Raw genomic sequence first — 14,755 nt, forward strand, 5'->3', positions numbered from 1 at the left:
ATTTTCTGCCAACAGCGGTAGAATAGGTGTATGCGGCCAGCGTGTACCTGCGCTACTGTTGCTGTGTCTGTCCGCGTGTCTGCGGCTTGCTGGTGGCCTTGGCCGCAGTCGCGGGAGCTGATGACGACGGCTTCCTTGGCACCGGATTTTTCTTGGCTCCTCCCCGGCCGCCCTTCGGGTAGCGGGGAGGCGCTGACCAGTTTCCCCGTGGTGGAGCCGGACGGGAAGATGTAGACGCCGAAGATGCAGGGTTTGGTGTAGTCTTCTTAATTTGAAAACCTTGCTTTTCTATAGTCTTCGAGGCTTTTATTTTTTCGGACAATTTGTTTCCGAACAGGGTCTCATCACGACGTGAATCTTGAACGACGTTCACAAAGCTTTTGTCTAAACTTGGGGTGATGAGCTTAATGCGAGTTTGTGTTTCTGTATAGTGCAGGTCGCAAAGGATGCGACATGCGTCGCTAAGATATTTAATAGTCTTTAGTTTGATGTCGTTTTCGCTGCTCAAAATCAAATCCATTGCTCTGTTGACTGCGGTTACACCCGCGCCTAGCTGTTGCTGTGCACTGAGCACTTTCTTGTCCCGATTTCGACTGCTCTCAGTTATCGCTGCAGATATCTCCGGATTGAGCTTGGGTGCTTGCAATAATGTACAATTTTGAGGCACCAAATATTCTTTTAATAATTTTTCCTTATCCTCCTTAGAGAGGCCCTTTTTTAACAAAGGGGTCCAGAGCTGTGCCAAATTTGCATGAATATTGTCCCCGTACTCGGGGCCGTCTTCTGTCTTGGCGCCGAGCGCCAGTAACACCTCGGGATCAAGCTCCGGGGCAGCGGCGTCGCCCTCAGTGGTTTCGCTTTCGTTGGGCCCTGCACCCTCTCCCAGCGGCGGGACGCTTTCCTCGGCCGGATGAGTATTTGGAGGGTCCGCTTGAGGTCTTTCCACAATGATCTCCGGCTCGGTGTCATCTATGACCACAAACATCGATTTTAGGACGTTGCGATACCGTTAAATGACACACATAAGTACGAGTATATTACGTACTCATAAATACCCCTACGTATAAAGATACTTTTTTTTTTTTTTTTTTGTGGGTATATGCAAAATAATTAAATTGTTTTATATTGCACATGTATTTACCGAGAATTATGAATTCTCAATAATAGAAGGTAGATGAAAAATATTAAGGTTTTGCCTTCGTCTTGGTTCACGACCAATACCCGGGCATGACAGTGCCGATTTTTAACCTTCGTGTTGATTCTCGACCAACCCCCAGGCATGTTAGACACGTATTTATACCATCGTGTTGACTCACGGCCAACCCCCCGGTTGAAATGGGTATTTTAAATGTTTTTCATTTAATTCACAACTAAAGAAAAAATAGTAATGTAATGTATAAAGTACTTACTGTGACTTTTTTCGGAGTCTGATGATTCTGAATCCGAAAATATTATTCGTTTTGGACGAGATGACTTCTGCTTTTCTTCCAATTTCCGTAATTTTCTCCTATAGTGTGAGATTTTTTCGTCTGCACTACGCTTGGTCATTTTTCTTTGCTAACAAACTGTTGTAGGTAGTTTAAATTACGTTGACGGTAGGAGACGTGTGCTTGCTACCTCGCACGAAAAAGGAATGAATTATAGATGTCCGGTGTGAGCGAACGGCGAATGATTGAAGGAGAACGAATGAATCGATTTGTAAAAAATAATCGATTCTTTCTTTAAAAATCGTGCGATGCTACCTTGTAGGTTGAAGGGACTACGTTGTGAATATCTTATATCGAGAATGAAGCGACGAAATATAAATTTTATTATTCTCACGTCTCTGTCCCTTACGGGGAAGACAGGGCTAACAGTCTCGATGGAGTCCCGACAAGTACACGTTCAGCTAGATCAGATAGTGAGATGAATCACTGGAGTGGATATCGCCTAAAAGAAAAATACCAAGTTTCGAAGCTTTTCCCTTGGTTGACTTTAACAAGTTTTACGAGAAGACAAGCAACTAGTATATTTAATATAAATTTTTTCTTCGCTAGCAAACAAGCATGGGACCTAAGTTGGTAAACGAGAACGGAAAATGTAGATAGGCTTGTTCAGATACAATGTTTAGAATACATTTGAATTCAAAATAATATTGTGTAAAATCACAGAACAACGCTCTGGGAATACGAATTCTAATGAAAATTCGAGCACGTGTAAGGTGAGGTGTTTTTACTGATTTTCAACATTCTTTCCTTCTTTATTATTAGACGGTTCACTGAAATAAACAACTAGGTAAATCATTATAATCGTATTACTCGAACTTGTGGATTACTATTTGATTACAGATAATACATACTGATAAAAACATAAAATATTTTGTTATACCTTGTTAAATGTGAACTCTTATCAATTTAACTGTTCCTGATTTTGGAATCTGTCGTTCGACAATATTTCATTATACTCCCAAAGAAAATATGCGAGTATAACTCATGAACTAACTTATTCCTTCAAATAATCATGACGAATATCCTTAGATATTATCCTAGTTACAAAACTTACAAACTCTTTTCTGGCGCCTTGCCGGCTTCATATTTTTTTCTGGGTGGCACCTAAATTACCCTTGGACCTAATAGTTTTCACCTATTACGGTGGGCGACCCAAATTTATCGCTTTCGACTGTTGATTTATTCGCGAACCAACCGGATTAACTACCGCTAACTTGGCGATAGTTAAGACTGCTATCTCTGGTGTTTCAGGGCGAAAGCTCTTTCCTTTTATCTAAATTGGTCCGCTACCAATAAAGATTCGCCGACGACTGTCGTAAACCATTCACCCCATACGCTTCATTATGGGGCAAAGTTTCAGATATGATGGAAGCATTTTATTGTCCACCGATGTCGCGAGATCTCTATCGGTAATGGGATTTGGTGGCGTGAGTCGAGGCTCGGACAAGTTCGGGATTTAAACCGGTAGTCGCGGATTGTAGCGCAAGCGAACAGTGTGATCTTAAAAGAAACGTAACGTACAGTAATAGAGTCCCTTTACGATGGTTATGTATTTATGATAAATCATTGCAGTCTGTAGTCTGCAGTAAATCATGAAACCCTTGATGTTGAATTAATTATATTTACTTTATTGTCAATTCCCAACAAAATTGTAAGGTGTTACATGATCTCAATCATATTACCACTTCTATTAGTTTAACTATTTCGCATCTAATAACGTTGCTAGGCCTAAAAGTTCCATTGAAAATTTAAAGTCATTAATATTTTAGAGCAAAATGGGTTTGCAAATCAGCACGCAAAACTTAGCAATTAAAAGCTTAAGTCATTTATTACTATCTCCCTCACTCTTAAAAGATAGTTTAATCGTGCGACAAAGACACATAAATCTTTCTCTAATTGAATTTGTCATAAAAATTGAAAGTTTCTCGCTTCAGGGCCGCACTCTTCGAACTAGTTTTAATCCATTCTCTTCCGAACAGAACTTCTAATTTATTGTAAGTGCTAAGTTTGCTATCTCTCTTCTAAATATACAAAACTTTACACTTCACTTCCAGTGATGTGTCGGTCCATCTTAATATAATTGAAACGATGATAAAATTTCATTTGTAAGTTTAAAAAGCGGAATCGTAATATTTTATTCTATATAAGTTATTAAGTGTCATGTGGTTCCCGGCACCAATACAAAAAAGAATAGGACCACTCCATCTCTTTCCCATGGATGTCGTAAAAGGCGACTAAGGGACAGGCTTACAAACTTGGGAATTTTTTTAGGCGATGGGTTAGCAACCTGTCACTATTTGAATCTCAGTTCTATCATTAAGCCAAATAGCTGAACGTGGCCATTCGGTCTTTTCAAGAATGTTGACTCTGTCTACCCCGCAAGGGATATAGACGTGACTATATGTATGTATGTATATAAGTTGTATAAATATAATTCATTTGAACTGGAATTATTTCTACCGCATGAGGCTGGACGTGTATTAAAAACTACAATAATTTAATATTTTTAATTACCACTACGACCACGCACACGACGTAAGATTCTTACCAAAACTCTTAATTAAAATTACACTAAGGTATTATATAAACTTAGCTTATTCATCCATGAAAATGACTTGAAAGAGTTCTAGATACAAGAACGATATCAAAAGATATTCGCAAGCGGACTCACTAAAACTGAGTTCTTACATTCACAACAATTCGCGAATTTTAAGGTCTTAAGGTATCTAAGCCGTAAAAAGTTTCACTATTCCGATTTTACGTATCGTCCCAATTACCAGTTTGAAAGAGTGCCAGCCGTAATAAATCAGTGCGTATATTCATGGGCTGACATTGTAACTTCCCTAGCTTTATGCGACAGAACTATGTCAATCTAACTTTTAAGATTATCACTTCCGCGTTCGCCTACCTGCTTCTTTATAGGGTTGTTACACGAAAAATAAAACTTTAATTTTACATGAATTTGCGAAAATCCAATATTTTAACGCAAACATATTTAAATACCACCAGTTCTAGAGTAGTAAAGTAAGCAAATGAATCTAGAACTAAACTTGTTTCTTTTGTAAAATAACGTTAAGCAGTACAGGTACATCATTAGCTATGATTCTCTCAGTAGTTTTACAGTCATTCATCAAATCTTGCATTTCCATTCACGTTGCAACTAAATATCTCGCTATTAAGAATGGGGCAACCCTACCTAAATCCGTCCCTTCATAGTTGCGAGCTAAGCAGTGCTTTATTTTGTATCTATCACACAAATACATTTTTATTTTTGTGATTTTGATTTTTGATTTGATGTTAGAGTTTGAATAATTTTATCTCAATATTAATATAATTTGTTAATTACGGTTGCTTTCTGTCTTTCAATCTCTTTATCTTATCACGTTTCCTTCCTCTCTGGAAATCTTAATTAAATACAAAGTTTTATAATAATTACACTACCTATCATAAAATAAATAAAACTAATCTAAATATATATCTTTGCTTAAAAAAACTTACTAGGATTTACCTAGAGCTACGTTTTCGTAGGAAATTTTGATAAATCCTTGCCAAGCATTTGCAAAATTTACAAATTTCAGCGTAATCCATTCGATGAGTTCAGGCAATAGTGCGTGCATAGAATAGGCAGATTTTTTATTTTTTCTCTTTTACTATTTGTTATAATTAATTCAATGTATTTTCCTAGCTATGTTGTTGGCTTCGCATAGTATCGTAAGTGGAAAACCCAGCTTAGCCCAGTGGCGTCGCATTGGCGCCCACTCCCCCCGCTACCGAAAAAAGTTGCAAGCTGCGGGGCGGCGCCAAGGAACATTCAAATTTATCGATTGTCCCCCGCGCCTCATTACAGCATCCCTCAAAACTTACCCACTCACTAACTTAGCCCTTTCTGAACACCACTATTGCCACATTACTTTTTATTTCCGACCAGCGAAGGCCGTATCTCATTTTTTCATCGCTAGATATTATTGTCTGTTAAAGTTTAAGTGCTCGACGGCTAACTTTCGATGTCTTCGTGATTTACGAGGAGCCGTTTGGAAGTGTTTTATCGAGCATAAATGTAAGTTCGCTTGTTGAGATTGAAGGTCGACAGTTATGACCAGTGGGTCAACGCGGACATTGGAACTAGGAGTTTTATAAGCTTCTGTATGTATAAATGTATTAATCAGCATTTAAATAGTTTACAGAACAAATTCAGATTTCTAAACACACACAAAAATTATGATTTTGATGCTTATATATTCAGTTGTTAAGCTTAATTTAAGATAGCTAGCGTAAGTAGTGTAGTATGCCTAACCAACGCCTCTTTCCTTCCTATACTTCTTTCGCTTTCTGGAATTAATTATAATTTCATGGCCATCGCATTTTTTTAAAATACAGCCATGCGTTTACCGAAAAAAAAATACCGCGGATCTTCTTTTCAAGTTACGACTTCTTCGGCCGTGGCCTCTTGAACTTTCTGAATACAGAATGTTCATTTTCGGTTGAGTGTTAAACTGTTAAGTGAGGATGCGAAGGCCATATATCTCGCGAAGGAAGGAGCGATGTCGTCGAACAGTAGTTTCGCATCTGGGTGGGGGTGGAGGGGGGCAATGATCCATTAATCTGGCAGAAGCCCATGTGGCGCCACCGACGTACCTGCGACGACGCGTCGCGCGGACGCCTACCTACGACACGATCGCACATTTTCCACATAGAGTATAGAGAAAAAGCTTCACAATATATAAATCAATTTATATAAAAGAAGACTTGACATGTAAGTTTTATATATAGTTTAGCGGAGGATTTATACTACGTATTCCCGCGGAAACAGAAATTAGTGGGTCTTTTTTACGCGAGCGGAGGCGCGGCATAGGTAGTATAAAGTATAAATCAAGAAAAAAGAGTAAACACAACTATCTATGACACGATTTAACCTTTTTCCATAAAGGCAACCGAAGAAAGGCTTCATAATATACAGCAATTGCACGTCAATATCTATCTTATAGATAAATCTATAATCTTTACAATATTATTAAATCTAAATAATAAGTAATATAATCTTATCATTCTATAGTACCAACTCAAAAAAGATACACGAGTAAAAACGACAACGTGAGAGCACGTGTGACCACGGTATGTTATCAAAATGTCGATAAGAGAAAATGAAATTAACTATGACCTGTTGCGACTTTTGGTCAGAAAAATAGAATACACATGTAAATTTTATGTTTTAAGAAAAATACAAGTTATATATGTATTAATTTTTTAAACAAAATAAGTATTCATTGTTATAAAAATATAAAAAATGGCTATGTGGTATGTGTATATATGTAGCCACTTTTTAATCTTCAAAGAATCTTCTGGAATTTTAAGAATTAACAAGATTTATTAAATTTATTCTGGATAACTTTAAACTGAAATCTTATGTTTTATTTCGGATCATTTTGCAATAAGATCTTTAGTTCTACACTATCGGTGTTTTCTATTTTTAACATGTGCACTGCAAATATGTATTGTAATGAATAGTTAGAATGTGTTCATTGTGTTCGTTCATTCAATCACTCAACGTTCAGTTTTACGATTGCAATAATGTCCGTAAATAAAGTAGTACAAATTGATCGTAAACTCTGTTACTGTTATCAATGGATTGTGATGTAACTATAGGATATAATTTACGTCTTTATCACATCTGTGTTATTATACTATTAACTTATCTCAAAATAAACAGGTAAGAATCCCACCAACATCCTGAGCTGATAACGTTGTTTCTGTAAACTTGAAAACCAAAAGGCTTTTCCATGATTATAGTTATGGAAAACCAATATTTTTTCTACGGTAGAAGAAATAAATATTAATATAAAAAATACTTTGAAATGGATCAGCACGAAACTTTTTGTATCAACCTCTTTTAAGCTATGAAAGTGACTGGCTCCGAAACTGAATTAACTGTATAGAACAAGAATGTAACAAAACGTTCTCTCCTCCTTGCTTTACGTTTAAGTACTTTTTTTTTCATTTCACAAAGCTAACAAAGTCCTACATATTCCTGTCAGTCCATAGGAAGAAGTTTCTTAACAACGTTAGGATTTCCGAACGAAGCGGTCGCTCCGGAAATCATTCCTGGTACGGTTTTCCGCTCCATTATAGGTACTAGTACGACTGAATACTATATGCCTTGATCTCAGAAAACTTTACTGAAGCTTCTAATTTGGCAATATATGTATGTTTGTACTTTTTCGTTTATTAAATGGTATTCTGACATATTATAATATTTTTTTTATTTCTAAAGTTTTATTATAGGGTTGCTATGTTAGATATGTATTTTTCCAGCTAGTTTATTCCTGTTAACTAGATTATTAACCGAACCTTACATTTATTTTATATTCAAATATCTTAATCCCTTGTGGCATTACAAAAACTTTTGGTTTCTAAGTTGAGCTTCTTTAGGCTTCTTTTAATGGTTTAACTTCTTTTTTATTTCCATCTTTCAATTAAGCTTTTGTCTTAAACTTCTGTAATACTATTATATTTAAACGTATACCTTATGTTAGGAAAAAAATTAAAAAAGCGTAAATTTGTACATAAAAAATTATTTTAGAGGTAGACACAAAACATTATGATAATTATGGCAATTTCGATAGCAATTCGCTAAGTGGAATATTTTACTTATCCTACTGGCGCTCCACAAGGCACGACTACCTCGCATTATGTATTGAGACATATCGCCAGCATTCATTTCACGCACCTCGCTAATAAACTCTATTGAGACAAAATCGAAGCTCGTATTGAACAAGACTGTATGATTGATGCCAGCGTGAGTGCCGATCATTCACAATCAGTTACATAGTCCACATTTGCGATTTTAATTAGATATATTTATGACGACTTAAACAAAATGATCTGATTGAATACCAAAAAAGAACTTTTAAAAAGGAAAACTATGACACTAAAATGTTGAGTTAATATTACTTAAGCTTGTAGCTTCTAACATTATAAAAGTGCAATAATGAGGTCGAAAGAAATTAAAAGATGTAGTCTCTGTCTACCCTGAAAAAGGCGTGATTTTATGTATGTATGTAAAAAAATTTAAGATGTGAAAGTTGCTTACGACCATGTAAGTTGTGTCATTAATACACATGTAAAATAATATACGTACGCGTATAAAAACTTGGGTTAACAACCGATAATATCAGTGCATAAGATAGTTATCTTTCAAGGTGCCCGATTTCGGCGCAGATATTTGTGATAACAACCTCGGTATGGACAGTTATACGTAGCGTCCATTTGCACCTAAAATAAAGAGCTTTATCGAATAAACACACGCGTTTCAATGCATCACATGAACACTGCGCCCGGAAACGCATCACTGACACCCTGACGCCACCATATTTCAATCGGGGAAATGACACATGGCGCGTTCAAACCATAAAGTCTTCCCGCGAAAATTTTAACCTGCCTTTCGAAACAGCGATAGCTTGACGAGTGCAAAGTTTTATTGCTGTAGATAGGTCATGCTCTAACCGGTGAAGTTTCCACATAAATTGGCGGTCATTCGACGCGAATATGCTGACTGAGGGAGTAACAAATATGCCAAGTTTGGTTGTTATAACAGCGATATGTAAGTTCTGTGATACTTCGCCATTAAGTTTATGGAAACGCCGGTCGAGATTACATCGCACTCCCTGAAAGCTTTATGTAATTCTTTCTTCCACGTCTTCTACAAAAGGTAATGGAATAAAATTCTCTACTTTCGAACGATCGTGCTATTAATCAAGAAGACGGATTTTATGGCAGTTGTAAAAATTCGTCTTTACGGCGAAAAATCTCTGGGTGAAAAATTGGGATGTAATCTGTCAAACGTTCCCTAATTCTAATTTAATTAGCAAAAGAAGTTTTTCACGCGTGGGACGCGACCGAGCGACAATGACGCGTTAAAATGATTAATTTTTGCCGAAGCACTGATGCCACGAGTGCGTCTGCCGAACGATTAATCTTTTCTTTGCACCATTGTAGCGCGATCCCGGTATTTTTTCTGTCTTACAATACCATTAAGAAAGTGCCGCAGCTAGTTGGTATTACACGGCTCTTCCGCCGCATCGTTAGCCCCATTGAAGGATTGAAAAGGTGTTTGCGTTTCGCGAGAAAATAGGTTCCCCTCAATATTTTAAAGAATTTTTCGGAATCACTTAGGCTTCGATAGTTATTATACTGCGAGAACGAAATGTTTTAATCCTCCCTCGTCATTCGCTGACAATGGATTTCGTAAAATTTTATACAGTCATTCCTTGTTCGTTCAACTGAAAGAGATTCTTTTTAGAAGATTATTTCAGACGTCGGGTACTGATGCACTTCTTTTATAAGGTGCATTGAATTTTTTTGTATAATATTATTCACGTTTCATCTAGGCGTTTGAATTATTTACTTGTTATTTAACAATATATATAACCGAACGTGTTATCTCGCAAAAATAAAGTCAAAGTAAAGTATCATTCAATAAAAATCGGAGTACATGACGTCTAAGATTTTCTCAATCTTTTCAAATTACACACTGAGAAAGATCTTAGGTGGGGTCAAGACCGGTGATCGTCGGATTTAGATCTGGGCTGCAGCCAAGTTCCTGATCCCAACTAGCTTGTTGCATGAATTTATTTATTTTTTATTGCTTGCAGCAATTAGTTACGCGCCTAGCGTTGCCAGACGGCCGAATTATAGCTGGCCATAATTATGTTTTTTGATTGTCTATGGGGCCAAATTTAAGACTTTCAAAAATCGGGCGAATTAATTCACACGTCGCGAACAAGCCAGCACTGATGCTTTACACTAAGATAAACAGTTTTCAACGATGTAATGTGTCTAGCCTTTTTACCCAAATGATGGGCCAAACTCGTAGGTCTGTACGGCCATTGGGTATGGAGTGAGACCTGGCAACCCTATACGCGCCGATGGAATTAAAGAAACTCGCGTCAGTGCGCGAAATATTTTGGCAGTGTCTCACTGGACGGCCAATTGTGAAGGTCGTGGTTTAATTTGTTTTGAAGGGCCTCCTGCGTCGTTTATTGTTTTGTTTGTATCATTTCTTACGTATTATATTCGTTTAGTCGGATCTTACAGCGTGGAGTCACTGAAGCTAATTATAAATTGATATCGTCACGGTTATGGACATGAATGAGGTCATGATTGATAAAGTATTTGAACTGGCTTTATACCTCAAACTTGCGATAGTAGTAGGATAAATATACAAGCCTGTTTCGCAACTTTAATAAATTTATTCAAATAGGTACTATGGAATAAAGTATAAAATTGTTTATACTTCATACTTTGAGGATTAATTACCTTCAAATACTATTACAATAGAAAATCAAATTAAATGACAATTATGACATTTAAACAAACCATACCAATTGGTAACAATAAACATTGATAATATACAATCTTCGACGATGTCCTTAGTAGAGTGCCTGATCTGCATTGAACTTTAGACCTAGAATCCTGGGTTATCAAACTAATGGTTGGAATTATCACTTAACGGGAAATATCCAATACTTAACCTTATAAGTGCGAAGGAGAAGACGAAACTGATAATAGATGACGGCAGCCTAATGATTCTGAGCAAGTCGGTGCTGATTAGAATATACTACATACAGATAAATACAGACATTATTTTTTTAACATGTGTCATTAATAAAGGTATTATAAATTCAAAAATCAAGATTTTGATCAAATCTTCCTGAAGTAGACACGCTATTAAATCGAATAACAAATCGGTGCACACAAATATATAACAGCGTTGTGATAACTTACATGAGGTACTTTACAATAAACAGTTAATCAGAGATTGAGATAAATAAATTAATAGAAAATTTAAGATACTTCTTGTAAATATTATTTTGACATTCATAATTCGGTCTCTTGTTTTAGTCACATTGCTTATAGTAAACTTGATATTACAATTGGATTCAATAACTTCGCCTAACAATAAATCACAGTTGGCATCCAAATTAATAACCCATTGTTTCACAATTTGACAGGTACACTCTAGAATTGGCCATAATGACGTATTCAAATCAGGTCGCCACCGGAATCCAACCTCAGTACAATCGAATTACGAAAATTTCAATGTTTTATTAAGTTAAACTTTGCTTCGGCAGCTACCTAACTGAATTTATTCCTACTTAGTTATCAGCTCGAGGAAAAGTCATCTTGCTAACGTTTCGCTAAGTCGAATAATTAAATTTGTCAGTCGTGGTTGACACGTCACGGTTCGGAAATTTCGCTGGATTTTGTACGTCACGCGCCACCATGCCTTCTTCATCGGCTTTCTATTGTGTTACCGCGATTCTCTAATTTGAATTATATATTATTTGACTCCATTTGAAGGAGTTTCAGAGTAGCTCTAATTTCTTATTAACCTCCTGTTCTAAAGGTTTGTATTGTTTCGAATATATTTATTACTGAATTCGTAAACTCATAACTATCTAATAACTTGAAAAGAAGACCTGAAAGATGATTATTCGCACATTCATTTAAATAAAACGCATAAGGTACGCGAAAGGACACTACTTTAATATTCTTGTTATTTCAAATGGAATCCTTCGCCTATTAATAAACTGTCTTTTTCATGAGCAATATGATTTTTATCGGGAAATTCATTGATAGCTTATCTTTACTGCACCTTTTTTATTAGAACTGCAGATCAATGTTTATTTTAAAAAATATTTGGTATGCGTGTCCTTGACTACATCCGTTAAGCAGATTAGGAGTTCAAATGACACAAAAGTCAAATAAATATTGAATTGAGTAACTAATATCTCCCACCACAAATATCATCAACCTAGCGCTATTTAAATATCAATTCCATTACCTTACAACTGAACGTGACCTTTTAGTCTTGAAAATACTGTTCTTTGCTTCTACCCTTCTACCCTATAAGGGAAAGACATAATTAATAATTAAACTATTACTTAACAGTAACTGTTCAGAAAGTAGAAAATGTGTCTATGTAATCAAACTTTACTTTCTTACCTCACATTATTATGATTAATTACACTACCATCTTTATTAACGTAACATTCGGCGCTTCTATAAAACTTTCTTAAGTTAGTTAGATGTTTTTTTTGTTTTTATAAACTTCGGAACTTAACTTCCACGGCTTCTATGGGACGATACATAAGACGGTTTCTTCATGCCATAAGAGGATGTCTTAATTTTCGAAGGAAAAAGTCATGAATAACTGCTATAGTCTACGCTTCATCATAATCGTTACTATAACTCCTCATCAATTCCTAGAAAATATCCTTGGGCCATAAACTGCGGAAATCATAAGCCATTCAGTTAGGGATTGCGTAACGCTATGTAATGGCGGTAGAAATTCGACAAAATTTAAGTCGGTGGGGCATTAACGCACGAAATAAAGAGGGTGCAGAACTAAAACAATACATAAAGAGGTAATCCTTCTCCGACTGAATGAATTAGATGTGGATTTTTCGTAATATTAATCAGATTCCTTATTACTTTATTGGTTCAGAAAATTTGGCTAATTTACCTATTTTGTAGGTAATTTAAAGTGTACGATGTCACACGCAAAAACTTAGTAGTATAAAAAGTAAGCTCATCCTAACAAATGCCAGAATTTTTAATTCAGCATTTGTAGTAAATATCACGAGTATTTTAATAGATTTTTCAAAACTTCTTAAATTTTAATTTCCTTGGCTATCTAAGCAAGTTTTTCCATGGAAAAATACACATTTTCCTCTATATTACTCATGACATTTCCAGGACTTTGTGTTCTAAGAATTAGAGGGTACTATCATGGTATGGTCACTATGGTATGGTCACTATGGTATCAGGGAAATCAAATTAAGTGTTACAAGTTTCACTTCTATACATAATGTTTTGTGGCTAAGGGGACCGAAGGAGACGGTTAATTCTCCCCATAAGGGTCGCGCTGGCGCCGCGGATCCTACAGTAGACAAAATTCTAAGTATGTCTTGCCGCCCCGGTTTTACGTACCCACTCTTAGAGGTTGCATGACCATATATTACGCTATTGTCACTCTCACTATAACGTGTACGAGTTTTCATTCTCACCTGTTGGTTTCAACCTATCTTTATTGGTTTTTTATACGGGTAATTTAACGTAAAATATAATTTACATGCTGTGGAATTTTTTTTCCAAATATTTTTACGTCATGTATATTATTTTTCACGCTAAAGCGTATAAAAAACCATTAAAGACAATACAATTCACAATGACAAGATTTAATTTTCAAAAATATAAGAAAAAAATTTGGCTAACATTATACGGTTGACAGTCTACCTGAAACCAAACTTTTTTTTTGAATCGCAAGTTATTTTTGATCATATTGCGACCTCTTAAAATGTAACGAATATAAAATAAATTACATTTATTTTGTCCATTTGCCTTCCATGGGTACACATAAAAAAACACAACTTTAAAGTATAATTGTGGTACTGAATTTCAGGAGAACCGAAGCTATTGTGTGACGTCAGTAATTTTTAAAATCTCAGTCATATCAACACAAGATGAATATCTTCCTTATTTTATCAAAGTAACATATACACAGTACCCGTTCAATCTTCACTGAAGCGTAGAGAAATACGACCGTAATGCGTATAGCCCATAATATATACCGCCCAAAAAAACAGGTAAATTACACGACAAACCCACCTGATACGTGAAAGCAGGCACCAGAAAATTCGATTAAGTTTAGTCGCTAGTCAGCTACCTACAGATATAAATAATAATAAATGTATGGAGCCGAGGTTGAGCTATCCCCAAAGATAGTTCGAGACTTGTGTGAGATTCGACACTAACTTAACGATACTATAGAGAAAAATATCTAAGATCCAGGCCAATCTAAAGTGATCATTTCTGTCTTGACCTGCCCTTGGATCAGCCCTGGTTGGTATTTTTCAACAACACAACTAGTATTTTTCATTATGTCTCTAGGTATATCTATCACAGATTATACTAGTCGAATCAAATGGTACAAAACTTCTGAGATAACTATTAATGTAGAACCTATAAATATATGGGAGTGGATGGGTCTAGACGCAAGAGATATGTGAAGATGTTATCAAATAAATTATATCCCGTAAGTCCAATTACTTTAAATCATAAAACCCAAGCTCATGCCATGGTTTCTTCAGCTGTCAATCATTCGTTCACTTCTTTCGTTGTTTTAATTTCTTGGTTATTCTTTTATACAAATATTAGAATTAATAAAAATTATTGAGTTTGTGACAATGTCAAACTGTTTAGACATATTT

General features: G+C 35.8%; 2 protein-coding genes across 3 annotated transcripts in view; one reads left to right on the top strand and one right to left on the bottom strand.

Annotated features, from left to right (window-relative positions):
• Positions 1-14,755, top strand: part of LOC106143249 (forkhead box protein O) — an 83,825-nt gene that overhangs the window by 49,356 nt on the left and 19,714 nt on the right. The window lies entirely within an intron of this gene.
• LOC132902067 (uncharacterized) lies at positions 53-1,548 on the bottom strand. The gene is made up of 2 exons (XM_060945781.1): positions 1,410-1,548; positions 53-969 (listed from the first exon to the last, which is right to left on the bottom strand). The coding sequence occupies exons 1-2, from the start codon at positions 1,546-1,548 to the stop codon at positions 53-55; spliced, it is 1,056 nt and encodes a 351-aa protein (XP_060801764.1).

This window comes from Amyelois transitella, chromosome 9, assembly GCF_032362555.1.
Source record: "Amyelois transitella isolate CPQ chromosome 9, ilAmyTran1.1, whole genome shotgun sequence".
Lineage (NCBI taxonomy): Eukaryota > Metazoa > Arthropoda > Insecta > Lepidoptera > Pyralidae > Amyelois > Amyelois transitella.

Excerpts from the sequence above, each read along its gene's own strand:
- LOC132902067 (XM_060945781.1), bottom strand. The coding sequence starts at position 1,548 with ATGACCAAGCGTAGTGCAGACGAAAAAATCTCACACTATAGGAGAAAA. Across the intron at positions 970-1,409 it reads AGACTCCGAAAAAAGTCACA|ATGACACCGAGCCGGAGATC; the intron begins GTAAGTACTTTA and ends TTGTGGTCATAG.